A 26,564-nucleotide genomic window follows, 5' to 3' on the forward strand; every position below is an offset into this window, starting at 1 on the left:
ACAGTATCTACATAAAGCACTTTGAATTGCCCGTGTGTTTGAAATACTGCATACTTTCCTCGTCTTCTCTTGCCTAAAGCTTTCCATTCATTCCTTTTCTCCTCTGTCGTTACATATTCTCCTCTTTCTTCTCCTTCGTCTCTGACACTGCTGGTTCTTTGAGTCTCACACTGACCTGTATCTCTCTGTAGTCCCGTCACATCGTGAAGATTCAGTTCAGAGAGTTTGCTTTTGTTTTTCTTTCCCTTCAGCTCTCTTTTTGTCTCTGCGCCCTCAGTGTGTGCGTCTCGCTGCCAGAAGTTCCTGATCTCGCGGGTGGGCGAAGACTGGATCTTCCTCATTCTGCTGGGGCTGCTCATGGCTCTGGTCAGCTGGGTCATGGACTACGCCATCGCCTTCTGCCAAGAAGGTAGGAGAGAGACAGAGAGCAGGATAGAGAGAGGATGGAGTTGGAGAGACGGATGGGCGGTGAATGTAGGACTGTTGTAATAAAGTGCCATTTTTTTTGCCAGGCAGGGAAAATTATGCAGATTTCTGGTTTAGAAAAATAAATTAACTAGAAATATTTTGACCTTAATAAAATTATAAATTCCAATAAATACACAAAGATTTTTTATATTTTCTTTTTAGATTTAAGTTTTAGGTCCTCTTTCTCATGCCAATAAGAAATCTGTAAATAATCAAAATAACAACAGAGTGGCAAAACTGCTACTTTTACTGCAGGTGGTTAATATACTTGTACATTTGAAAAACAAAATCTAAACACAACAATTTGTGCAGTGTTTCTCCAGATGTGTGGCACAAATGTAGAAAAGAGGGAAAAAAATCCTCAGAAAATTACATTTTGCTGTGGATTTTTCTCTTCACTCTTGGAGAGATTATTCACCTGTGCATCAAGAGCTCCATTCACATCCACGCAAAACTTGACGAATCTGCAAACACAGGCAGACAACAAAACAGTTTATCACAGCCAACATCTGGTGAAGAGAGGGACAGATACTCTGGTTAAACCTCTGTTTAGTCTCTTCCTGCTCTCTGCGATTTACAAGATTCTGTCGTTGCTGTGCGATCACTGAATGAGCAGACGATCTGGATTTGAAACACAACCAGTTCACCGTGCAAACAGTTTTTTCTGCATTGAGACAATGGAGTCGCTATTTTATGGTCGCAAAGTGGTCAAGCATACATACAGCTCAGTAACAACACCTGCTGTTTGTTGTGTGCTTGGCTATATTGACATATAAAATGAGTCGTCACACGGGGCTCTGAAGCGGTCACGAGGTGATTTGACACATAGGAAAGTGGAAAAATGCTTTCCCCACCCAGTGCAAGGCAGGTGTTTCGAAATGTGTCCACTCTGAAGGATGTTTTTTGAAAAGAAAATGACAACTTGTTGCATATGTTTTCAGGTGGTGAGCAGGTGGAGAAAATAGTTGCATTCTCATTTGTAGCTGTAGCAGATCCAAGCAGATTTTCCTCCTCCTCCTTTTTAAATGGTAAATTTGACTGTAGGAGAGCTAAATGATGAATGAGGAGGGGGAGGCCACCAGGCTGCTAAAGGTGAAGAAAAATCCATGAATAAGGGTAAATCTTGATAGATGTGGGAATTGTCTGTTAAATGATTTAGTTTTCTCCTGCATTGTACTGTGATGAAGCTACTTATGTGTGTGTGTGTATGTGCAGCACAGAAGTGGATGTATGGTGGACTGGACAGTAACATGCTTCTGCAGTACATCGCCTGGGTCACCTACCCTGTAGTTCTCATCACTTTCTCAGCGGGATTCACACAGATACTGGCGCCGCAGGCTGTGGGTAAGACACATACACACACACACACACACACACACACACACACACACAAACACACACACACACCCACATACACACACACAAACTTAAATAATTTATGCATAAACATATGTATTCCTATCTCTAATTCATGGTCACATTTCTGTGTTTGGATAATGTAATTGGCCCTATAATGCACCATAAGGCCTCCAAGGACGTGCTGTACGTTTCCTAAAATATACCTCTGATGAGATGTGCATACAGAAAACTACATGAATATCAATCAGCCCCCCCACCCCCACCGCCACCCCTTGCTCTTCATTTATTCCTCTCACCCCTCTCTGTGTAATTGCTCTCTTTCAACTCATCCTTTTTCTCCAATCCATCATCCCACCTGGCACTTCTTTGTTTTCATTTTCCAGGTTCAGGTATTCCTGAGATGAAGACGATACTGAGGGGGGTGGTCCTGAAGGAGTACCTGACCTTCAAGACGTTTGTGGCCAAAGTCATTGGTCTGACCTGTGCCCTGGGTAGTGGGATGCCCCTGGGGAAGGAGGTAGAGGGTTTATTTTTCCTTCATCTCCTCCGATCGCATAACACGAGACAGATAGCTTGACAGTTTTTGAAGTTTCTTGTCAAGAGGATATAATAATCCTCTAGAATCATTATAGTCATGGCTGCGAAAATAAAAGAGTGATTTACTGCTAAGAACACTTGCATTTCCCATTTGGGGGGGATAATAAAGTTGTTTGAACTGAATCTGAGCTGGGTTTAATCTAGCAAAGGTTTAGAGTAATGCCCCTGAACTTGAGCACAGCATGTTCTGCTCAGCGCTAAAATGTGCTTTCAGTCACAACCTGTTTGCTAACATCCTTATCTCTCTCCCCTGCCCTCCCTCTCAGGGACCCTTCGTTCACGTTGCCAGCCTCTGCGCCGCTCTCCTGAGCAAATTCATGGCTGCTGTTTTTGGGGGGATTTACATGGTGAAAATGGTAAGCACCTTTTAAACTCTTCCACAAATTTTCAGGCAAATAGATGCACAAATTCAAACTTGTTTCAGTTACTGAGCTTTGGGGACATTCACTGATTATGCCTCTAACTGGAGCATTCATCATTTCAGCTAAATGTCCTCTCGTAGGCGTGAAATCAAAAAAAGAAGTTTGGGTAGTTTCATAGGTGAATTCAGTCGTTCTAAACTGCAGCTACAGCCCTGTACTGAAGTGTTGTTTCCAATAATCTCCCTCATCTGATGATGATTCATTCATGAGTGTAATAAATCATCATTAATTGAATTAATGATCAGTGAACTTGTTCTGCTTTACACCGTACCTGTAGAAGTTTTGCCTTCCTCCCCTCAGTCAAAGCTGGAATAACTGTATTTCTTTTTTTACCCTGTGTTTAATGGAGGGAGACCAGTGCTCTCTTTTCAGGAACAGCCCATTCACACTCGCACAGTTTCCTGTATACATGTTCCTGGAAGCTGCCCAGTACAACCACAGTCTCATCTGTTGGCCAATGACCCGCTCCACTGGAGCATTTGAGGGGTTAAGGACTACTTCATTAGCCATCGACAATTTGGGGATCAACCAGGGGACCTTTCTAATGCTAACCACTTCTTTGGCCATCTGCCCTTCATGCCTCACTACTAAATGTGCCAAATGGCGGTTTCTAAATAGACATTTTGTTTGAATTTACCTTGAGGGACTTATTTCAAATGCTTGTTTACCATGTAATGTAGTTGAAAATGTTCGTATGATCAACGTGTGGTGAGTTATCTGTGAGAAAAAAAGTAATTAAACAATAAAATGTGCTCAGGACGTCAGCAATGTTTTAGGGTGGATTTTTCCTTTAACCCTTAAACTAATCTAAAATAACTCATACAACAATACAAGGCAATTCAGAAGCTATGTACATTATTGTACTAGACATGACTTGAACATGTGTATGAAACTGTGCATATATATATAATATATATATATATATATATATAGATATTTGCAGAAGTAAGAGTCAAGTAGTATCAGTCAAGTATCATATGAAATATACATAATTTATTTATAGTTCTGGTTATGCAGCTATAAAAGTGAATACAAAATATATGGAAAATACAGTTTTAAATGATAGAAGCTAATAGGAAATTGAAAAGAAAAGTCAAAAGTGAGTGAAAAGGAGGAAAACGAAGAAAGAAAACCGAAAGAACAACACAAACACAGCTGCACGATGAAAAGTCTTTGACATTTCTTTGACTTTCTGCCACTCTCCAGGATACACTCTCGCCTCCACTCATGTGAGACCTCACCCCGGGCTCCTGTCTCTTTCTGCACTGGACAATGTGCTGTACGTCTCCTTCTGGGAGAGCTCTCCTCTGTTTGTACCAACAGCACCAGCACTCCCATCAGTAATGGAGGAAGATAGACTTGAGGGATGCGGAGGAAGAAAGGCACAGTTAGAGAGACTCAAGTAGTCCAGGGGTCGACCACGGCCATTAAACATGATCAGTCTGGGAACATGTTAATTCAGTCCACTGTGGAATCAAGACGGTGTTTGCCGAAGCTCATTCGCTGCTTGTTTGATTCTGTGTGGCTTGGATAATGAGTTGGATGTCTTCCAGGAGGAGGATAAAAAAAGGTAACCTCTCCACTCACACAGATGGCACTCACACATATTTCTGTCTGTTTTTTTCTTCTTCTTTTTTTTTCACTTTTACCACTAAAGGAAGAGCCCTTTGAGGGATGCAAGGTATGAACGCATGAGTCAGATAACTTCTTTATTGCCAATTCCATCTACATTAATAATCCATGCTGCCCATTTCAGAGGCTGAGATAGATTGATGCCTTTCCATTTGTCTGCGCTGTGTTTGATCCTGTTCAGTGAACCGTCGCAGCGAGGCATCGATCTGTGTTGCCTTTGCTTGAATACAAACATCTCATTCCATGATTTCAGCACACAGTCCTGCGTTTTCAATTCTGGCCTCCTATATCTCACCGCTCATATATGTAATCTCAATGAATGTGAGAAGATTCAGCAGCAGCTCTACAATAAAACTGTTGCATTTGTAAACAGTTGGTGACTTTGGTTTTTCATGACAAATGCATTTGTTGTGTATTGTGTGTTTGTGGCATTTGCACGTACATGTACACCTGTTGGGATTTGTGTGTGTGTGTGTGTGTGTGTGTGTATTTTCTTGAATGCACGGCTCTGTTTGTGTGTGTGTGTCTATCTGTGTGTATATCTGATTCTGTTCGGACAGAACGAGTTGAGGAACACAGAGATGCTGTCAGCTGCCTGTGCAGTGGGTGTGGGCTGCTGCTTCGCTGCCCCTATTGGAGGTAAGACAACATGACTGCAGCCTCTGATTGAATGGTATCTAATTATGGTAGATAATTATGGGAGCTAATTAGATGAGGAGAATATTTACCCCGCTGGCAGCAGAGGATGCCACTCTTGGTCAGTCCATCAGTCTAACTCTCATCCAGAGCGGCATACTCTATCTCAACAGCTACTGGCCAGAATAAATTGTTCATGAATATTCATGTCAAAGAATGTTTCCCAATATTTTTGATGACTCTGTGATCTTTCCCCTGGTGCCACAGTCAGGTCAAAAATCACTTGATCATTCACTTTAGTCCACATCAAGGTATCTTTAAAGCTGGAGTGCCGGACTTTTACATGCAAATGAACATCTGTTACATTCAAGCCCTTGCCAAATGAGTTTGCACAAGGCTGATTAAACCTATCAGCGCCATGTAAATCTCTATCAAACAGTCTTACTCAGCAGATGGAGTTGCCCACTTGTCTTGGAAATGTAAATGTTCAAATTTAATTTTCTTTCTTCTTAGCACTGAAAAGACTTCCCTTTCATGTTGGCTTAAAAGACCCTTTTGACCTTGAAAACAGTATCTCAAAATTTATCTTGAACTTTTCTATGAGACCACCTTTAGAAAAAATTTATATTTTGTACACAAAAAATTTCCATGAAACGTGTCAGGCACTTTGAGATAATACTTTGAACAAACTCAAGGTCCTCTTACTAGCTTTTTCCCAAAGCTTTGAGTGGCATAACACAGTCTTTCTCACGTCATCTGCTGATCAAGGCTGTGATAATGAAGACCAAAAAAAGCCAGCAAGAAAGCCTTGAGTTATGATTATTTTGTCAGATTCCTGTGTGTATTGTTTGCGCAGAGTAGAATAGAATAGATGCTTGTGGCTACACATCAAGATGCAAGTGGAGCTTGTTTTTGGCACATGATTGACACCATGCCTCATTCATTTCAATCAACTTGACCAGATCGCACTGACATACAGTACAATATATACTAGACATTCACTTACCAGAGAGAGGATTCATACACATGCAATGGAGCTTTTTCAAAACAATGAACAACACAAAGAGGTCAAGAGAGAAGGTAGAAATTACTGTGTTGTCTTATTTCAAGGTGTGCTGAATGCTAGTTATGACCGGAGAGAACTGCCTATAAATGTGGAGGCCTGTGGGACGATGTGTTAAATGTTGCCAAACCAAAAACATTTAGCTATAATTATCAGAGCTGTTGATTATTTGACACTTTTCTTTGTTATAAATAAGAGTAAACTAAATATCTTTGTGTTTTAGGCTGTGATGTTACCTGGGGTTGTGGGAAATTGGGAAATAAGAATAGTATTTTATACTATTTCCTGTTATTGTATAGACAAAATAATCAACACATTGATCAATAATGAAAGTAATTATTAGCTGCAGCCCTAATAATGATGCTCTCTAGGATATGTGATTAAAGTGTGATCAAGAAATGGTTCTGTGAAGCCTTTGTGTGGGAATAAATATGTGTGTTTCTGTGATGCAGGGGTGCTGTTCAGTATTGAGGTGACTTCAACGTTTTTTGCTGTGAGAAACTACTGGAGGGGCTTTTTTGCTGCCACCTTCAGTGCCTTCATATTCAGGGTGCTGGCAGTGTGGAATCAGGAGGAAGGTAAGACATAAAAAAAGACTTGTTCTGTCCGTTTATTAATGTCCTTTTCCTACCTTGTGTTTGTGTATTTCTGTGTGTTTGTGACTGTACCTGTGTCATTATGTGTGTTTTCTGAAACAATGATGATAAAAAATCTCCATATTATATTATATTATATTAATAGTCAGTGTAATGACATTTTGCTGTAGAGTCTCCACACAGTGAGAACAATCCTCTTTTTTCCTCAGAGACCATCACTGCTCTCTTTAAGACTCGTTTCCGTCTGGACTTCCCGTTTGACCTTCAGGAGCTGCCAGCGTTCGCCATACTCGGGTGAGTGTGTTTCTCTGGATTGACGCCACATTAAACTGATCCTAGAGCAGTTTGGCGCCTGGGTTAACAAGGAGAGCGCTCTTATTCAGCCTCTCCCTCCACATTCACATTCCCGTACTGAGTCTGAAGGTTGATTTGTATTCGATGAACGAGGCATGAAATTAGTTTTTGCCTCCGGTGATTACATATTTGATTTGTTTGATGCCAAAATACTGCAATAGAGAAAACAATGAATAAACATTGTTTGGCTTCCTGTCAAAGAGCCTCAGAAAAAGTGACTGACTTAACCAGGTGAAGCAAAGCTGAAGCTGTGTTAGTGGAGTGATTGTGTTTCAGGTTTTGTTTTGTCCCAGGATGCTCATCTGTTTCACCTTCAACCGACCAAACATGTGTGTCTTTGTCTGTCTGTAGGATTGCCTGTGGTTTTGGTGGCGCTCTGTTTGTCTACCTGAACCGGCTGATTGTAGAGTGCATGAGGAAACAGAAGACTATTAACAAGTTCTTACTGAGGAAGTGAGTATCTGAACCCTCATGTTAAACAGAACCTTAACACTTAGTGGAGCAGTTTGACCTTTTGGGAAATGCACTGGTTAGCTTTCTTACTGAGAGTTAGTTATGAAGATTGAATCACTCTCACCTCTGTACATTAGATACGAGGCGACAGCCAGCAGCTCGTTAGCGTAGCTTAGCACAAAGACTGGAAATAGGGGGAAGCAACTAGCTTGGCTCTGCCTAGCACCTCTAAATCTCACTAATGAACATGTTATGTCTGGGCTATGTATTAATGAGCTCCAGAAGTGCTGGTAAGCACATTAATTTACCTTCAGACAGAGCCAGGCTAGCCTTTTTCCCTGGTTTACAGTCTTTGTGCTAAGCTAATTGTATCCAGGCTCCAGCATCATATTTTCACATTTTCTGATCTAACTCTCAAATAAGTGTATTTATCCAAAATTTTGAACTATTCCTTTTAAAATCCTGAAAAATATTAAACATGAATCTAGAAAAGCCACATTTCGACATGTTAAACTGTAATTACATCCAGGAGAGATCAAAATCTTGCTCATGTGCCCCTGATCTTGTGTTTAAAATTGGCTTGGTGTCTTGTGTCACAATGTTAATGTAGTTTTGGGATATTTAGGTAAAGTCCTTGTACAAATTGGGTCAGTTTCACCCACATCACAGGGAGCTATTTTTAGCCTTTCCATCGTCACCACCCAGAAATCAAGAATGCACATACAGCGTGACAAGCACACCCATTAATGACCCCGCAGTCCCTCTCTCCCTGTCAGGCGTCTGGTGTATCCTGCACTCGTCACCCTGCTCGTCTCCACACTCACGTTCCCTCCGGGCTTCGGGCAGTTCATGGCTGGACAGGTGGGAATGTACTTTCACACTCTTCTGACAGTATGAAAGCATGTCTCTGCTGTTGCTAAATGATTGATGGTAATTTTAAATGAAGTGAGAGCTGGTGTCAGGTTGTGGGTCATTTTTTTTGTCCCTCATATTTGATAGCTTATAGTTATTGAATGCTGCCATGTTTCCTGATGGATTACTGTTAAGACAATGTTCTTTGCAGAGTCACAGTGCACAGAGCGCGTGCAGATCTTATGGCTAAAAATACGAAGCAAAAATCTAAATCAAATATTTTCTTTTTTCTTTATTGTTTGAACAAATGCAAATAACAGAAAACTGATGCTGATGTTTACGCCATAGTGTTATTATTGTTTTCTATTCAGGCTTTTCTACCCACGCTTCTCAGCCTGATGAATGTTAAGAGTTGCTTAATGCAAAACCTGCTGGATGCAACATCACAGTACTTTTGAAAAAATAAAATCAAGACATAAGCTTGTGGTTCAAAATGAGTGGATGTGGACACATTGTGCTGTGCTGCCACTGGAAAACTTATACAAATGTCAAAAAAGTGAAATGTAGTCTGAGCTTCTGTAGGCTGGATTATAGAGCACACAGTGTTTTGAGCCAAAGTTGCCCTTGCACCTGCCACACTGCAAAGTCATCCTGCATAGCAAGCCATATAGTTTCATTTTAAGCCTTTCAGACTCACAACAAGAAGGAAAAAAATCTGCCAGTGGGTTGAGAGAATTTTTTGTTCCAGTGCAGTTTTCCTCCTTTTCAGATAGCGATGCTCATTTATGGAAAGCTGATAAACAAGACACAATAAAAGAGATTGCTGTACTGGTATCGAGAAAGTTACACTTTTTTGTTTCTAGAAAATATTTGAAACAAGTGTAGCTGTACTGGAAGCAGGTGAAACAATCTCAATGCTAGCATGGCTGTAGGGTGACTGCCACCACCATGGTCCAGACCGAAATACCATTACTGCTTTCCAGAGTCCTGGGTAAATACATTAGATGCAAACAGTAAAATAATTAAAATATCTCTTGAATTAAGCATTTTTGTTAGGAGGGATTTCCAGCAGATGTGGATCCCACCACAGTCTTTGCTGCTGACCTTGTGTTGCCAGGTCAGTCAGGTATGAGGATGTAAGAAACAGTCATTCAGAACATTTCCCTTGGCTTAACCTGTCAGCTGACGCAACATGAGTCTCTGGTCGCGCTGTTCGACAACCGCACGTGGTGCCGTCAGGGCGTGGCCGAGGAGTTCGACTACATCAGCCACCACCATGCCTGGAAACACCCCCAGGTCAACGTCTTCATCACGCTCATCCTCTTCATCATCATGAAGGTAGGCCTTTGGCACTTGTAGCATCTGACGATGATGACTTGATGTTTATGGTTTCTCAAACAAAATTGTCTCTCCTTGTTTCAGTTCTGGATGTCTGCTGTGGCCACCACCATGCCTGTTCCATGTGGGGCCTTCATGCCAGTTTTCCTTATTGGTAAATAAAATCTATTTTTCTATTGATTTCTTCTGTAGCTGTAAGAACGTCTGAAAATAACTTGTGTGTCATGTGCAGGTGCAGCATTTGGCAGACTCGTTGGAGAGATCATGGCAACCATGTTTCCTGATGGTATACATGCTGACGGCAGTGTGTATCCCATAGTTCCTGGTGGTTATGCTGTAGTTGGTGAGTCGCTGTAAAGCTTTTTTCTTTTTCATACACTGTATTTTAATTCACCATTTCATATCTAATTTGTCTTGATAACAAATTTTCCCACCATTTTTTCACTCTTCCTCTCTCCTGCATGATTGAAATCGCTGCGGCTGCAAAGCTGCAGCCATTTTTATCAGTTCATACCAGCTTATAGAATGTGACTGATGAAAATTGATTCCACTTAAGTTGAACATTACATTTTGGACCAAAGTAAAATATAAAATCGTTCAATACAAGATTGCCACGGTCGTGACTCACTGGTTAGTGCGACAGGATGCCGTTAAATGTTATGAATTAGAACGACATCCTGCAGAAAATCCTGTTTGGATTTGCAGTCTTGCAGAAAACTCTTCTCTGATTAATCATGCACAATTATTTTCACTACATAATGATCAGTCATTTTTAATTCCTGTGGAAAACATGATTGAGCGCACGCTAAATCCTCCTCTGTTAACTGTATGTGAACAGCTGTAAAGAGACGAGACACAGCAAATGATTTCTTCTTTAATTCGCTTCCCTCCTACACAGGTGCTGCAGCGTTGTCTGGAGCAGTCACCCACACCGTATCCACAGCGGTCATAGTGTTTGAGCTGACCGGTCAGATCTCCCACATCCTGCCTGTGATGATCGCAGTCATCCTGGCCAACGCCGTGGCCCAGGCGCTCCAACCGTCTCTGTACGACTCCATCATCCGCATCAAGAAACTTCCTTATCTGCCTGAGCTGGGCATGGGACATCACGAGTGAGTCAGTGTGTCCAGTCTGTGTCCCTGCTGGTCCCGCCCACCAGTTGTCCCTTGTTTCTTCACTCTTTTCCCAGTGATTCTTCTTTCTTCTTCTTCATCTTGTTTCTACCCGTCTTGCCTTTCATTTCCTCCCCTCTCTTGTTTCCACTTCTCCCTGCTGCCCCTTCTCTTCACTTAACCCTATATCTTCTCCCCTCTTCCACGTCTCAGGAAGTATAATATCCGTGTGGAGGACATCATGGTCAGGGATGTGCGCTACATCACTCTTAACTCTTCCTATCGGGACCTGCAGGAGATGCTGCTCACTGGTCAGCTCAAAACACTGGCCCTGGTTGAATCCCGAGGTAAATGCATTCACAATAACTGTACTTTTTTCCCGTGGTTCGTGCTTGGCCTCCTAGTTCAAATTAAGAGAAAATCTTAATGCCCCTGCATACGGTTATGTTTAAACAATACTGTTCTTCCATCTTTGTGGCAACAGTATAGGACACACTTCCCTGTTTCAGCAAGACAAAGCCCCCATGCACAAAACCAGGTCCATAAAGAAATAAATTCCTGAGTTTGGTGTGGAAGGACTCGACTGCCCTGCACAGAGCCCTGACCTCAATCCCATTCCACTTGAGATGGAGGGGAATGAGCCAGGCCTTATCGCCTAACATCAGTGTCGGACCTCATTAATGTTCTTGTGGCTGAATGGGAGCAAATCCCTGCAGCCAGGTCTATAATCTTGTGCAAAACCTGAAACCCGAAGAGCAGAGGCTGTTACAGCAGCGTAATAATGCGGTTTTGTTCAACAGTTACATATAATGTAGCTGTAATTTTTGTCCGGATACTTTTGGCCAACTTAACAGGTCTTGTATTGCATTTTACAATCCATCTTGAAATAAATGAAAGCTGGCTCTGGATGTCTGTGGAGATTTACTTTTACCATTTTAGACTATTTTATTTTGGCAAAGTTCTTCTTCTTCATCTTCGTCATCTTAATCATTTTATTTCTCCTTTGTCATTTTCACCTGTGTGCTTTCTCTGCGTTGTTTTTTTTCAACTTATATCCTTAACTAACTTTCTTTCTTTTATTTCTTTCTTTCTTTCTTTCTTTCTCCTTCAGACTCCATGATCCTGCTGGGCTCCATAGAGCGACTGCAGCTCCAGTCTCTGCTCGCTCTTCAGCTGGGACGTCAGCGGAGGCTGGAGTACCTCCGCCAGCTGGCCCAGGACAACGGCACCCACGATCACCTGCCCAGCATGACCTCCGACAGCACCCCCAGCTCGCCCTGCGCCCACACCCACATCAACGCCTCGACCAGCGCTCGCCAAGGGGTCCGCTTCCTGGTGAGCACCCAACAGGTGTGAGGCATCCGGGGGCGCCAGGGCTGGGCTGGGGCAAAGTCTGGCTTGGGTTGGGTTGTAGCGATAGACTAAAATTGGATCAGACACAGCATGTGTGGAGCATGTAGCAGTAGGTAAAGGCACAGATGGAGTTTTTGGACAGCTGTTGTGGTAAGTGTTTACAAACTGTATCAATGTCCTTTATTTCTACTTTTACATTAACACATGTCTTCTGTGTCTCTGTCGTCTGTGCCCTTACCTGTGCTGTCCTGTTTGTTTACGTGCATGTGCTCGTATTTGTCTCTTCTGTGTTATGTGTGTGTGTGTGTGTGTGTGTGTGCATGTGCGCTTGTGTCTGGCTTCTTCTGTTAATATATTTTCCATGTAGATCTCCACAGAGGAGTCTTCTTCCTTCAGCCCAGTGGTTTCCAATGTTCAGCTTCCACTGAAATCTGCCTTGAAAACTGTGTCCGCCATCAGCGACACAGAGACGCCAAATAGTATGTACTTCACACTGACAGTAGGACACTCAGAGGAGCACTGATGTGCAATACATAAAACTGATTTTTTTTTTTTAAAAAAAGGGTCAGAATTCAAATCCAAATTTAATAAAAGCTGATTGTTGTTTTCTCTCCGAGGCTCTCAAACCCTCTCCTGTGCTGACCAAGACAAGGAGCTGCTGGAGGTGAGCACAAGAGCGAGAAAGAGAGGAGGATATAAAAAAAAATGCATGGGTGCAAGTGTGCTGTAAGAATGTGACATGTTTTGTACGTAAGGGTGTGTGTGCTCTCTCTGAGTCCACGCATATGCCGTCCTCCTCCTCCTCCTCCTGCTGACAGGCAGGATCCACCCGCAGGCAGCAGGGTTTTCCTGTGAGATCTCATGCTGTGGTCGTAGCTTTTTAGTTTTAAACCTTGTGTGAGTCATTGCCCCCTCACTACACAACACATCCACTGCCAGTCAAACGTTTTTGAACATCCTACATTTTAGCATTTCTGGTTAAATCTGATGCACTGGTGGGTCAGTCACTGTAAACCTTGTATGTGGCCAAACATTCAAACCCACAGAAGTTTTATTTATTTATTATTTATTCATCTATTTAATTTTAGTGGAGATCAAAGTTTCCAAAGACATGTCAGGCTGTGTTTTGGAGAAATGTGTATGAAGTGTATAAAGACATCTAGAATATTTGCACATAAAAGTGCAGCTACAAAAAGCCTTGACTCTTGGGTTTGAATGTTTCACTCAGTTCACACATCATATAGCACAGTCGTTTTGTCTTTAGAAGCTGAAACTATTTAAGTAGAGCTGAAATGATTAGTTGATTTATTAGTTAGTCCACTGAAATTAATCGCTATTAATTTGATAATCACTGAAGTTCATTTAATTTATGAAGCAAAAAAGCTCTCATGCCAGCTTCTCAAATATTAGGAATTTTTACTTTTCTCTGTTTTATGTCGTTGTAAATTGAAAACAGAGTTTTACACTGTTGGTCGGAAAAAACAAGTAATTTGAATGTCACTCCAGCCTCTTTGGAAGCGTAATTGGCAATTTTCTTTTTTAACCATTTTCTAAAGTAAACACAAACAGCATGTTTGTCGTTACCTTTTGTTGTGCAAATGAAAAATGCAAGATAAACTTATCACAAAAGACACGTCTCTCCAGCTGAATAGGTTTTTTCCACAGCAGACATTTTAACTTGTGACAGAAGGAAAAGCACTGCTGTTATTAATAACGTGAACAATGGCTCTGTTCTATTTATGTGTCCCAGTAAGTCATGACGGTGTGACAGTGAGGCAGTATGACCAACACCAGGACCCTGAAACTGAAGCAGCTAAATGGAAGTCAGCCATTTTTAATTCTTTTATTTACACCAGTGCTTTCCCTACTGTGACAAGTCAAAATATCAGGTTAAAGCAATATAAATATAAACCTAGTTCTTAGGATTCATTAGTCCTATTACATAAATCTCACTCTACTTTTTCTAATTTATCTTTTACAAAGATGCATCACATTAAGTTTATTAGTATGTTTATCTTAAATTAATGGGTGGAAATCTTATATGCAGTTAGAATACATGAATACTTGGCTTAAAATTTTTTAGGGGACTTAAGGGGACATTTTAAGGAAAACATAAGTGGTCAAACTCCTTAACGGATATGCTTAAATATACGGTGTTTAAAACCCTTTACTCTGGCAGTGTGTCTGTCATCCAATGCTGTGTTAACATTGGGTTTCTTGTACAGATTTTGTGCCCTCACCTTCATCTGTGGTGTAGTAATTATACCCTTTCAGCAACATTGTGCTCACATCACGGAGACTTCTCCCAGTAGAAGTCGGGCTGCGATGTAATGTTGCAGTGACACCATGTTAAAGGGGTAAAACTGTCCAGTTTCACTGATGCTGTGTTAATGTTGTGCTGTGTTGATGCCTTCTCTCCTCGTCTGGAAGAGCCCGGCTGGGCCGGCTCCTCCTGAAAAAAGAAAGCCAAGGCCCAAACGAGTGAGGATCTCCATGGCGGTAAGATTGTCTGCCGCCCGGAGACTGTTGCTTAGTAACCGTTGCCTTGCGACACGCACGTAGTGAGCGCTGGACCAAAGTATTTGTGGTGCACCAACCAAAGCATTAGAGCGGCTTTGCAGAGAGAGCAAGAGAAAGTGTGTGTGAGAGAGAGAGAGAGGTGGGGCATTTTGTTAAGTGATAAAGGTTTAATTGTTTGTGTTGAACCAAATGTTTCATCAGCTTTCACTCAAACTGCTGTTAATGCTTGTTCTGTGTGGTTGTGTGATGTGGAGAAATGGTTTTGTGTTCTGTTTCAAGATGGTTGATTCTTAAAGTTATTGGTGCTATGATTTCCTGGGCACTTGGTGCACTGTGTGATCAATAAACCAACCTCAGTTCAGTTTCAACTCTATTTGTCCCTGGGGGGCAATTGGTTGTTCAGCAAAACATAAGACATAACTTCAGCTTTGCCTTAGAAACTCTAGTGGATATAAGAAATAAAAGTTTCATTGGTTTACAGTTGTGTATTTTAAATACACTACTCAGATTGCTCCCAGTGTAATGTGTTGGTACTTTGTATTTACTTTACATAATGCTGTGTAGCTCTGTTTTACACGTGTGTGTGTGCGTGTGTGTGTGTGTATTTGTAGGGACAATGTATGTCTTACCCTTTTTTTTTTTGTCTTTTAGGACTCTACTGAGGTGGAAGATTGCATGACTCCATCAGAGGTGAGACCTACACAAACTTTTTTTAAAATGTACAAAATGGAGTTTTCCGAGTCACAGTTTAGAAGTTTTCAGTGTCTCGTCACCCTTCTCGTCTCAGATAGCGGAGTGGGAGGAGAAGCAGCTCGATGAACCGGTGGATTTCAAGAACTGCAAGATTGATCCCGCACCCTTCCAGCTGGTGGAGCAAACGTCTCTGCATAAGGTAAGATATCAGCAAAAAGCCCCTGAACACACTGTGAAAAGAAATCAACCTTTTCACCACAGCAGGTAGTTTTCATCGTCATGAAATATGAATTGTAAACAATAAATGAGCAAAGCATTGTTTTTTTTATTGACTGAGTCCTCCGGAAATATGTCAGATGCTTTCCAAATGTAGTGTTATTGTGTAGTATCAGCCTAACCTGAAGGACCTCTCTGGTGACATACTTCTGGTGTCTTTCCTCACTGTGATTTCAGTTCTTTGACTAATGCTGGGATCGGACTAAACTGTATCACCCCAGTAATACCCCAACCGGACAGACATGAGGTGTTAGGAACAAAAATAGCTTCAGATTGTGACAACTCTCACAATGTTTTCCTTCACACTGACCCAGAGGAAAACACAGCTGTTTTTTTTTTTGTTTTTTGTTTTTTTTTATACAAAGCTATAAAAACAGGAAAGCAGCGAGAGAGGGATGATGATTTATTTCATTCCAGTGAACCTGTAACCATTTGGCTGTCACCCTTGGATCGGGAGTATACAACATCAACCTCTGCACACCCACACACTCACCCTGTTCCTAACAGCTGGGAAGGATAAAGACAGAGCCCATCTGCACTGCTGAATGACTGTGAATGGTTTCACTTACAGTTTCATAAAACAGTGATGCCATATTTGTTGGGTGTCAGGTCCTTCATTGCGATCACCTCTGCGTGTCACATGACTCATAATCGGCAAGCTATGACCAGTTAGTGTCCAAAGTGTAGTCATGCCATGTCTCACAAGAGCAAGAATTTATGACTCTAGTCTGACACAGTGACCGTCATCAGAGGCAAGAACATCATGCGGACTGATCCCAGTGTTATTGGTTTACAAAACTCTGACCCAAAATCCAGGTGAACCCCCTGAGTCTGTATCCAGGCCATGACCCAACTCTCCTCCTCCACAGACTCACACTATCTTCTCTCTGCTGGGTCTGGATCACGCCTATGTGACGAGCATGGGACGTCTGGTCGGAGTGGTCTCTCTCAAAGAGGTGCGTTTCCTTCATTTGTTGAGGTCTGATAGAGAATGTTTTCTGCCTATGATCATTAAACTTCACCCTCTCTCTTCCTATTCCCTGTCTGTGCCTCATGTTATGCTTCCACTGGCTGTGCTTTATTTCTTGTTCCATGCCGCCTATTGGCTCTGCAGCTGCGTAAGGCCATCGAGGGCTCGGTGACAGTGACTGGAGTCAAAGTTCGTCCTCCGCTGGCCAGTTTCCGTGACAGTGGGAACACCACAAGCGTATCCGAGGTAACTGAACTACACAAGCTGTGCATCCGCCACAGGGGGCTCTCGTTGCCACGGGAACCCAACCTTCCTGACGTGGAGGACCAGCCTGATCTCCAATACAAAGAGATCCCGGTCAACTTCTCAGACCAAACCAATTTGCAGTTTGAAACCAGCCCCGACGACATCACAAATCAGTCGGAGTTGGTGCTCCAGGAAAGCCCCTCGCTCACCGAGGACCAGTCCGAGTTTACTTTTGACTGCAGCCCCTCCCACACTGAGGAATCAGAGCTGGCTTGTGACTATGACCCCCCCACCCAAACTCCGGAGCCAGACGACACAGAGCAAGAACAGAGCAGTCCATCTCTGAACAAGGACCAATCAGAACCTGAGGGAGAGGGTAGCCCCGCCCACACTGAGGATCAATCAGAATGACCAGATCCATACTGTCGCCTCATGAATACTGACGTTTCTTACATTTGTAGAGGTCACACTCAACTCCAAGTCCAGCCTAGATACCTGAGTTTCTAACGTTGTGGTGTGAGTGAGCGAGTGAGAGTGAGCTTGGGTAGATGTGACATTGAGTATTCTACTGCGCAGACGCCTATTTAAAGGATAAACCTGGATTTATTCTATATATTTTTATTTCTGTCAATACATCCTGTGAAAAGACCAAAAGGAACAATGGGTTTGTCCGTCTTCTAACTCTTTCTGACGGACCTGCCCTTTCTGTGACTCTCAGCCCCAAGCTCATTCATTCATGAATCTTTAAACGGAAACGCTATTGAGTTTACGCATCATGATGTCACTTGAGTCAGCATCAGTTAGGTCTGAAAACAACAAGTGATGTTATATGAGAAGTTGAGGTTTCGAAGCGTGTCTCAAGTCTAACTGAGCTTTCCTGGGGAAGCACGCATCGACACACGGATCATTCTAGATGTATGATGTAACTGATGACGCCTCGCTTTCTGTCCGTGTCACTGCGTTTGGTGACGGTTCCAATTACGGAGCAACATTTGACTGTATATATAAGACCTCCAAGAGAAATGATGCATTTTCATAGTTTTTGGTCCGTGATACTGATTGACTTTCTTGTACTAGTGGCTTGTAATTGCGACGGATCCATTTCTCCCAATAATTTAACAGGATTATTTAACAGATTATTAGGAACCCTAACCCCTAACCCTAACCCCTAACCCCTAACCCCTAACCCTAACCCTTCAAGATCAAGTAGTGCTTTTATTGGGGACTATATTCAGCTGTGGATTAATACACACTCTGTTCTCTAGTGAGTGTTTACAGAACTAGGATTTTGTGTGTGGGACGTTATCCAAATTCATCGTGATAAAGGAACATGTCACCCAGTGTAACTACGAGGCTCACTATTAAAAAAAAAAAGCAAAATAATGTCCTAGAGTAGGTGAACACTGGTTTGTAGCAAACGTAATTGAAGTAAATAACACGTTTTTAACAGCAGTGGGACGATATTTGTGGGATTTGACTCAAAAATAAACGACAGTGCGCATGTTTAGTGTGATGGAGGATCATGTCGACCGGTGCAAAAACATGTTTTGTTGTGTTTTTAATTGTTTTAGGAACAACAGTGGAGCTCTATGGCGCGCAGGAATAAATTACATCAGGCTTTGGTTACACAGAAAAATACTAGTTTGGCCTTTTCATGGGATTTGATGGCAATAACAAATATAGAATATCCCTGTGTATGTGTGTGTGTGTGTGTGTGTGTGTGTGTGTGTGTGTGTGTGTGTGTGTGTGTGTGTGTGTGTGACTTTCTGACACCTCACTTGCCATGCAGAAATGGGATCCAGACTCTTACACATCATAAACAAACATGACTTGCAAACATTATAAGGAGAGAAAAACAAGTCACATGCAAATAATGGAGGGTGATAAATAAAAGGGGCAAATAATAGAGAAGAAAGCACAGCAGAACAAAGACATGGAAAATTATTCTAATGAGCACATGATGGTAAACAACTACCTATTCACTAACACTGGACAAATACATCAGAGGGTTGTTGAAATGTTTGCTGATAATATTAAGATATACAGCTGTTGGTTATAGAGTGTTAATGCACTAACAGGTGATTTAATGGCAACAATATCATCTTTAGTTTGTCCAGACTCCCTTGTTTACAACACTCTGCAGACTCTACAGAGTTACATGCCACAGCTTACATTTGTATTTAATCAGCCCCCAAAAATCCACTATCAGCTGTGATCTATTCACACGATGACAAAGGCAGCTTCCAAAGGTCCACTAAGCTTAGTACAGGGCTCCAAATAATGGTGAAGCACATTGTAATTACCATGAATATAGTTTACTGCACATGTAGCCTTGTTTGGCTTTATAGAGGCTGATTCAATAAGGGCAATGTAGACTGTCAGTCTCGTCTCTTGAACTGCCTCTGCATCTCCTGCTATGTGAATTTACTGTGTTTAACGTGTTTCTAGCATGATAAAGGAACAACACTTGAGCTCCAAGTGACAGGAAGATACTGGCTGTTGTACAGAGCACACAAAACACACACACACACACACACACACACACACTTACACACACACACACTTATACACGCACACACACATGCACTGTATGCGGCCTGTAGATATTTACACCTTGATATGTTACACATATCTTTATGACAGAGTACATTTAATCCAGCCTGGCCTCCAATACAATGTTGAGAAGTGTAACCACTGTATGAAGCACAGTGATAAACCCACAAGTCCAAAAACTGTTGTAGAGCAAAGTGTGTGCGTGTGAGTCCTTGTTACGACCTTCAAATGGGTGTAAGTATTTTAGCTTCATGCAACAATTTTGAGCCATATTTCAATCTTATGTGATATCACAGCAGCGCACCAATTCGGGCTCATTTTTGTCTGTGTAAACATTTGTGCAACAATTTATTAACGTCTCAACTTTTTGTTTGCATATAGAATGTGTAGTAGTGCTCGCCATATAAGATAACGTATAAGGAGTTAAATGTAGAGTGTATAAGCTAATTTGCAGCGTATCTAGTTAAGCAATAAGTCTGTAGTATCTCCCTTTATATGGCACTGGCCTGTATATGCTTTGTACATATGAAAATACACGGATGAGATCTATGTACACGCTCTGTACATAGGAGAATTATGCATTTGAAATCCAACAGCCATTGTTATTTTTCAGAGAACATGAAATTGTTTTTGTACATGAGTGAATGATTAAATTGAAAGGGGAAAAAAAAAAAAACACCTTTAAAAGATGAGAAATTGTGTTTCTTCCTCGTGTGTGTAGTTTGTGTTTGTGTGGAGGGGAAAAAAAGGACAAAGACTTTTCTTTAAAAAAAAATCGTATTTATATACGTAGGACACTCAGACATTCAGTATCAAACATAGCCCTACCCCACATGACACAGCATGACCCCGAATAAAACAACACTACAAAATATCCATAGAAAACCAACGCAATAGCAACACATGACTCACATGACAAAAAAAATGTACAAAACTCAGTTTGAACAACAGCTTTACATTCTGGTTGAACTCTCCAATATATATAATATATATATATACATATAATATATATATATATACTGTTTACAGCAGCGATCAACGGTGGAGGGAGATCAGTACATGGAAGGCCTGGAGGATGAGACAGAAGGCAGCGAGTGGAGGAGACATGATCAGAGGAAGGACAGGAGAGGAGGAGGAGGAGGTGGAGAGAGGTTTACAGTGAAAGCAGAATAGATTATGTCATATCCAGAATCAACACGGACTCAAAGAGACATAAAGATGGACAATACATCACATCAAATACTCTTTCTCCTCCTTCTTCTCCTCTTCTTCATCCCTCTCCTCCTCCTCATCGAATGAGGCCACTCCAGAAGAAGCGCGATCAGAGAAGAAGCTCCTCGGGCTGCAGTGCCACACTCGGCCATCATGAAACACGCTGCCTTCCTCCTCCTCGTCCTCCTCGTCCTCCTCTCCGGGGGACTCGGAGTGAGAGGTGGAGTAGCAGGAGTCGAACCTGCTGCTCCGGCCCCGAGGCCTCCACTCAGGCTTGTGGTGGATGCAGACCTCGCTGTGCTGCTCCTGCAAAGGAGCCGGCTGCTCCTCATGACTGCCCAGCCTCTCTTCCTCCTCCTCCTCCTCCTCCTCTTCCTCCAGGAATGGACTCATGCAGTCGCTTGGTAAAGTAGGTGAATTGGTCTGGGATGAATGTGGGTCATTGTGAGATGCAGGCCTACCACAGAGCAGGCTGCTGCTGCTGCTGCTGCTGCTGGAGCCCAGGGGACTATCGGAGGAGGGTGGCGCCTCACCGCCGTCCACCTCAGGCTGGCGTGGCGCTCCGGTGATAGTATTGGACGTGGCGTCGTCTGAGGGAGGAGCAAAGAGTCAGAACACCTGAGGATGGGTGGGTTATTGGGGGAGGGGGCAGGGAGATGAGGCGTTTTGTCAGTGATGACGCACAAAATGAAGACGAGTGAAATGAGATGAAATGAACAAAATGGATGCGTAGTGGATACCTGAGCTCTGGTTGGAGAAGGTGTGAGTCTGTCCGTTGTTGTGGGTGTCTTCATCGTTGGAGTCTTCCTCCTCGTCATCATCGTCGATAGACGCCCAGGCACGCAGCTTAGCCTCTGCGATGGCAAACTGCTCAGCCACTCCTAATAGGAACACAGATGTTAATGCATTCATGTTTCTTCCTGATCCTCTCTATTTCATGCTCAATGACTTTTCATGTAAACATCACAGAGGCATTAAATTAAATTGGAGAAGACACTTGAAACATTAATTTATGTATGTACTATACTATGACATTTTTTGCCTTAGTAAGGCATAAAGTCATAGTAAGTCATAGTTTTCATTTAATTCTAAATTAATTGAATATATTCAGAGATAATTTTTGTATTTGTGGAAGTTGTTTATTTGCAAATCCGTTTTACATTTGCAAGACATTTTTGTGAATTTGCAAATTTATCTTTTGTATTTGTGAAAGGTGTTTTATATTTACAGATAACACATTTATGCACAGATTGTCAATCTGTTCACATGAATAATATTGGAACAAATCTACCTCCATACACATGACTTTGTTTCTTCGGGTGACTTAAAATGAAGCAATGGCTGAATGGTTATATACAACTACCCTTGTTTTAGTTGAACTTTCAGGTGTAAAATTTTCTGATAATTAAGAAAAAGCAAAGAGTACAGGAAAATGTGAAGAAATAAGCATAAATCACGTGTTCTCCACGTCTTTTGTATCCTGCTAATCCTTTTCTTGATGCCTCAGATTTGTTCTTGCGACTCATTAAAGTGGATGAAAATCACTGAAATCCGATTGCTCCGGTGGTTTTGCCAATATATCAATATCTATATTAAACAAAGTTTTTCTTTGTTTCCATACTGGAAGTTGCAGAATATATTATGTATCACACATTTTCCTTAATTTATAATTTCAAGAAACAAACTGTTATGCGAGATTGAAATGAAATTAATGATTTATAATTTCCCTGTTATTTTCTTGAATATAGTTCAATCCATAAAACACCGGGAACCTCTCACAATATCCCAGATCATCAAATGGCTAACTAACAAAATGCAAAAAATATTTTTAAAAATTATATAAAATAGAGAAAAACAGAATAAAGTCCCACTGAAGTCACTAATAGCAGCTGAATTGATTGAATTGAATTCTTGCTTGAGACAGCAGTCGAATGGTTAATCGATTATTAAAATAGTTCACATAAATAATTTTGTCAATTGACTGATCGTTTCAGCTCGAGTCACAAGCTTTTTCGAAATCTAGAAAACGAAACAAAATGTCTGTTTGTCAGACTGAAAATACAGACTTTCTAATGTACACTCACTGTGTACCCTACTTCCCTCCCCCTCTCTCTCTCAACTCTCTCTTTTGATCAAACCATGCCGATGTCACGGGCGCCAGAGAGGATGAGTCACAGCAAAACAACAGGAGCTGCTGTACCATTGGTGGGCAGTGAAGTGTTTTGGGAGAGTGTCTAATAGGCCACCATCTGCTGCCAAGACAAGCCGTCACCCAAGAGACAGCACGGAGGGCGGAGCGGACCGCTGACATACAGGAGTTTTAGGGGATTAGTTGCATGACAGAAGGTGGGCGCCGGCCAGGAGATGATGCTGGAGCTAAACCAAGCTAAATATAAGAGGATGCACATGCCCACACAAACAGACAAGTGACATACAGACACCAGCTAGTTACACTGCAGTCACGTCTCGTCACAAAGTATTTTGAAAGCGTAAAAAACAGTGAGGGACAGTATGCGTCACAGAAATAAATACCTGCAGCAAACCGGGCCTCCTTCTCTCCTTCGGTCAGATGGCAGTAGGAGCTGAAGTGGGAGTGGGCAGCCGGCGAAGGGCCCGCTGGTTTGGGCCAACCTTTCCACTCTATGAGGTGGGCGACCCGGCCCTGAGCCAGGGAGGTGGGCTTTGTCACATGGTCCCTCACTGCCTGCGAAATACCTGCAAACAGAGAAGTGGAGGTCAGAGTCTGAAGCTGTATCTCAAGACATTTAAGATATTTAATCATAGAGTAAAAAAAAAAAAAAAAAAAAAAGTTTGTTACCGTTTAAGGAGGATCTGGCAAGTGCTGCAAACTCATGGATGCTGACACTTTTCCGTGAGTCTGCTGGAGATTTTCCTGACTTTGGAATCATTTCACTCTCCTCAAATTTCACCTGCAAGAAAGATTTGATTTTTTTTTTTTGCAAAACTCTTTTTCTTTTTTTTTTTTTGCACCACAGCATGAAAGGAGAAAATAAGCCCCGTTTTGTCTACATTCGCGTGAGCCTGTTCCAACACTACCCAGTTATTTCAGCTCAAACTCAGACACGACTCACGTGGCAAACATACTGATAGACAGCTGCAGATATATACTGTTAAAAAGACTTTTTCCTACCTCATCCTCCCTTATTTCTCTACCCCTGGACCTCAGCCTCATCATGGACATGGAGAGATGGTGTCACAGCGCAGCGAACCAACACAACTAAAAGTCACAGCTTGGGTTTACCGGTTTAAACCACCAGGCAGACAAGCAAACAGCTATGCCCTAAATTTACTGCACAGATGCTAAAGCCATGGTAAGCCGGTGAAACCAGTTAAAATGGTTGGGGCTGAGGGATGTGAGGGCAATGGTGACACTCTCTATGCAAACTGGCAGACATATGGCATGTCACCAGCTCTGGTAAGCAGCTCCAGCCAGGCCTGCTCACCCCAAAGCTGCTGATCCCTATTAAAAGTGATAGCACTACCTAACTAACCCCATGTCCATAACAAACACACATTTGGCTGCATATAACAGATCTCATGGGTCGGATGAATCTGTGCCAGAAGACCATGAGAGAGGCTTGAAATATGTCTTGTTTTTTAGGGCAGGTGAGTCTTTCAACAAGCAGGAAACGTGTTGCCTGAGCACGACTCTGAGCACGTGCATGACTTGACAGATATCCTTAAGTAGATTTGCTCCCAAAGCAGCTAAGAAAGAAGAGGCTCCTGACTGTGGTGAAAGGCTTATGATAAAGTCAAAAATGACAGTAAATGTGTGTCAGAGGCAAACAGGCCAATAGGGACCTGGGAGGCAACGATACAAAGGTGTGAACAGCTCCCACGGCTCTGTGTGACGTTCAACGCCCCTCAGAAGAGCTGCTAAAAAACACTCACCTCCTGAGCTCTGCAGGTGTCACTCATGCTCAACACACACACAACACAGGTTCAGCATGTGGCGCTCTGCAACGGCTCCCTCCTGAGACTCAGACACACGGCTTTCAGCACCGCGAGCGCTCACCTTTTAAATAATCTTGTTGCAAGCAGGTAGTCAAAACAAGAAACACTTGACCCCTCGCAGATGCAAACACTGCTACAAATGTGGATTATATTAGGTCATAAGCCAGGCAGCAGCATTTGTCAACCGTCTCACCTTTTTTGCCTTGTGTCCTCTGTTGTATCTAGTTGTGACCCCTCGTCACAGCTTGTGTCTTAGCTCTGCAAAGTGGGTTTCTGACCTCCAAAATGTATTGACTGTGAATTATGTGTAGCAACTACACAAGCTGTTCAATTTAAGAAAAGTATATATATATATATATATATATATATATATATGATTTATATGGTTTATTTCTTATTTTCTCGCAACCCCTCAGATTCATCTGTCAGATTCATTGGAAGTGTCCCAGCCCTTCAGGTTGGAACCACTACAGTATAAATGTCAAACAACAGTTTTGATCAATTATAAAAATTGAAACATTTATTTGTTCCAGTTCTTTCTTTCAAGTAACTGTATATTGAATATTTTGTTGTTTTGGACTGTTGACTTGAGAAAATAAGTCTTTTAAAGATATCACCTTTGGGTCTGGGACACAAATGGGTTTCTTTCCCCACTATGTTCTACTCTTTTTAGACTAAATAATGATCTTATCAGTCAAAAAATAATCAAAAGATGATCAATCAAATAAGCCCTCCTCTATTTGACACTCAGTTTGTTGTGATTTCTGAAACTGTTCCCTGTGAAATTTTCACTTTTCTTTCACCTCTGCACCTGCACATGGTTTAGCCTCTCCAGAGCTGTTAAATGTGTAATGTTGATTTGAAAGACTCACACTTCACCGTGCTGATTACCAGGCCTCTTTTTCAGCTGACAACTGCTGCTAATTGGCATTCATCCTAATAACAACTACATGCGCAGCAGTGTTTGCAGTTGTAATCAAGTTCCCCTTTTCCTGAGGTGTTGGGGTCATTTTGTCTGCTCCCTGCAGAGGCAACCTCTGGTAACCATGATGTTACTAAACATGTCAAACAGGAGTGATGCCTCCTCTTCTGACATCCCCAGAGTCAGTGATGTGACCTATAGGACCAACAAGTGGGATCGAGTTAGGTGTCTGCAGCCAAAACATCTTCAGCCCTGAGTCTGTCTCTTGGAATGAATGGAGGGAGCTGCAGTGCTGATGTGATGAGTTGTGTGTGTGTGTGTGTGTGTGTGTGTGTGTGTGTGTGTGTGTGTGTGTGTGTATGTGTTTTTTTTTTTTTTTTTCTGGAAATGGTGCATTCAAGCAACAGAAGCAGTTGAATAACACATCACCCCGCCATTGATGGGTGCAGGCCTGTAACCTGCAATTACGGGGAAAATAGCGCACAACAGGCGCGGATGCAGCAGCGGGTCTCCTGGCAACCTCTGAAGTCTCCATCTGCATACCAATAGCTCCATACCTGCATCGGATAAACACCTCGGAAATACCAAAGAGCCCCCTGCCCTTTATATACACCTTCACAGCTCTAACGAAGCTCGCCCGGTTGTGATCTTTTCACTCACAGCGACTCTCCTCACCTACCTGTAAGTCGGACCGCGGCGGCTCATGATAATGCGCTTTAATTGTGTCCGATCCGATCAACAGATGATACCGCGCGGCTCGTCCTCCTGCAGCAGGGTCTGCAGCACAGCGTTACAGCCACACAGTCGGCGGAAACATCCTCCTAACTCCAGCATCACATCTGCGGCGCACACGCACCATTTGTTGCTCGGTATATGGGTTACATAGGCTGTCCAAATGTCTCCCGATGGCAAGCGTCATCAACGCAAGGCGGTGTCACATCCCATCCCACCCCACCCCACCA

General features: G+C 42.4%; 2 protein-coding genes across 3 annotated transcripts; one reads left to right on the forward strand and one right to left on the reverse strand.

Moving 5' to 3' along the window:
* Positions 1-277: 277 nt before the first annotated feature.
* On the forward strand, positions 278-20,174 carry clcn2a (chloride channel, voltage-sensitive 2a; the record flags this gene model as incomplete). Its single annotated transcript, XM_087173757.1, has 23 exons — positions 278-409; positions 1,684-1,812; positions 2,211-2,344; positions 2,691-2,780; positions 4,504-4,527; positions 5,039-5,117; positions 6,630-6,755; positions 6,983-7,067; positions 7,479-7,580; positions 8,357-8,441; positions 9,615-9,770; positions 9,855-9,924; positions 10,003-10,113; positions 10,669-10,882; positions 11,096-11,229; positions 11,994-12,217; positions 12,603-12,714; positions 12,853-12,899; positions 14,666-14,734; positions 15,407-15,445; positions 15,543-15,647; positions 16,594-16,680; positions 16,839-20,174. Coding segments are annotated over 23 exons (2,867 nt in total), but the record flags the coding sequence as incomplete, so codon positions are not given.
* Positions 20,175-20,251: 77 nt separating this feature from the next.
* Positions 20,252-26,521, reverse strand: fam131aa (family with sequence similarity 131 member Aa). Of its 2 annotated transcripts, none has more exons than XM_023405402.2 (5): positions 26,282-26,521; positions 23,524-23,635; positions 23,238-23,420; positions 21,446-21,586; positions 20,252-21,295 (listed from the first exon to the last, which is right to left on the reverse strand). In XM_023405402.2, exons 2-5 carry the CDS (start codon positions 23,612-23,614, stop codon positions 20,724-20,726), a joined length of 987 nt encoding a protein of 328 aa, XP_023261170.1. In that variant the 5' UTR covers positions 23,615-23,635; positions 26,282-26,521; the 3' UTR covers positions 20,252-20,723. The 2 variants fall into 2 exon arrangements, with proteins under 2 accessions (XP_023261170.1, XP_023261169.1); XM_023405401.2 differs by lacking the exon at positions 26,282-26,521 and adding an exon at positions 23,857-24,814.
* Between the last annotated feature and the right edge of the window lie 43 nt (positions 26,522-26,564).

Source organism: Seriola lalandi, unplaced genomic scaffold, assembly GCF_002814215.2.
Source record: "Seriola lalandi dorsalis isolate HSWRI2012SDOR001 ecotype SW California unplaced genomic scaffold, Sedor1 jcf7180002054277, whole genome shotgun sequence".
Classification (NCBI taxonomy): domain Eukaryota; kingdom Metazoa; phylum Chordata; class Actinopteri; order Carangiformes; family Carangidae; genus Seriola; species Seriola lalandi.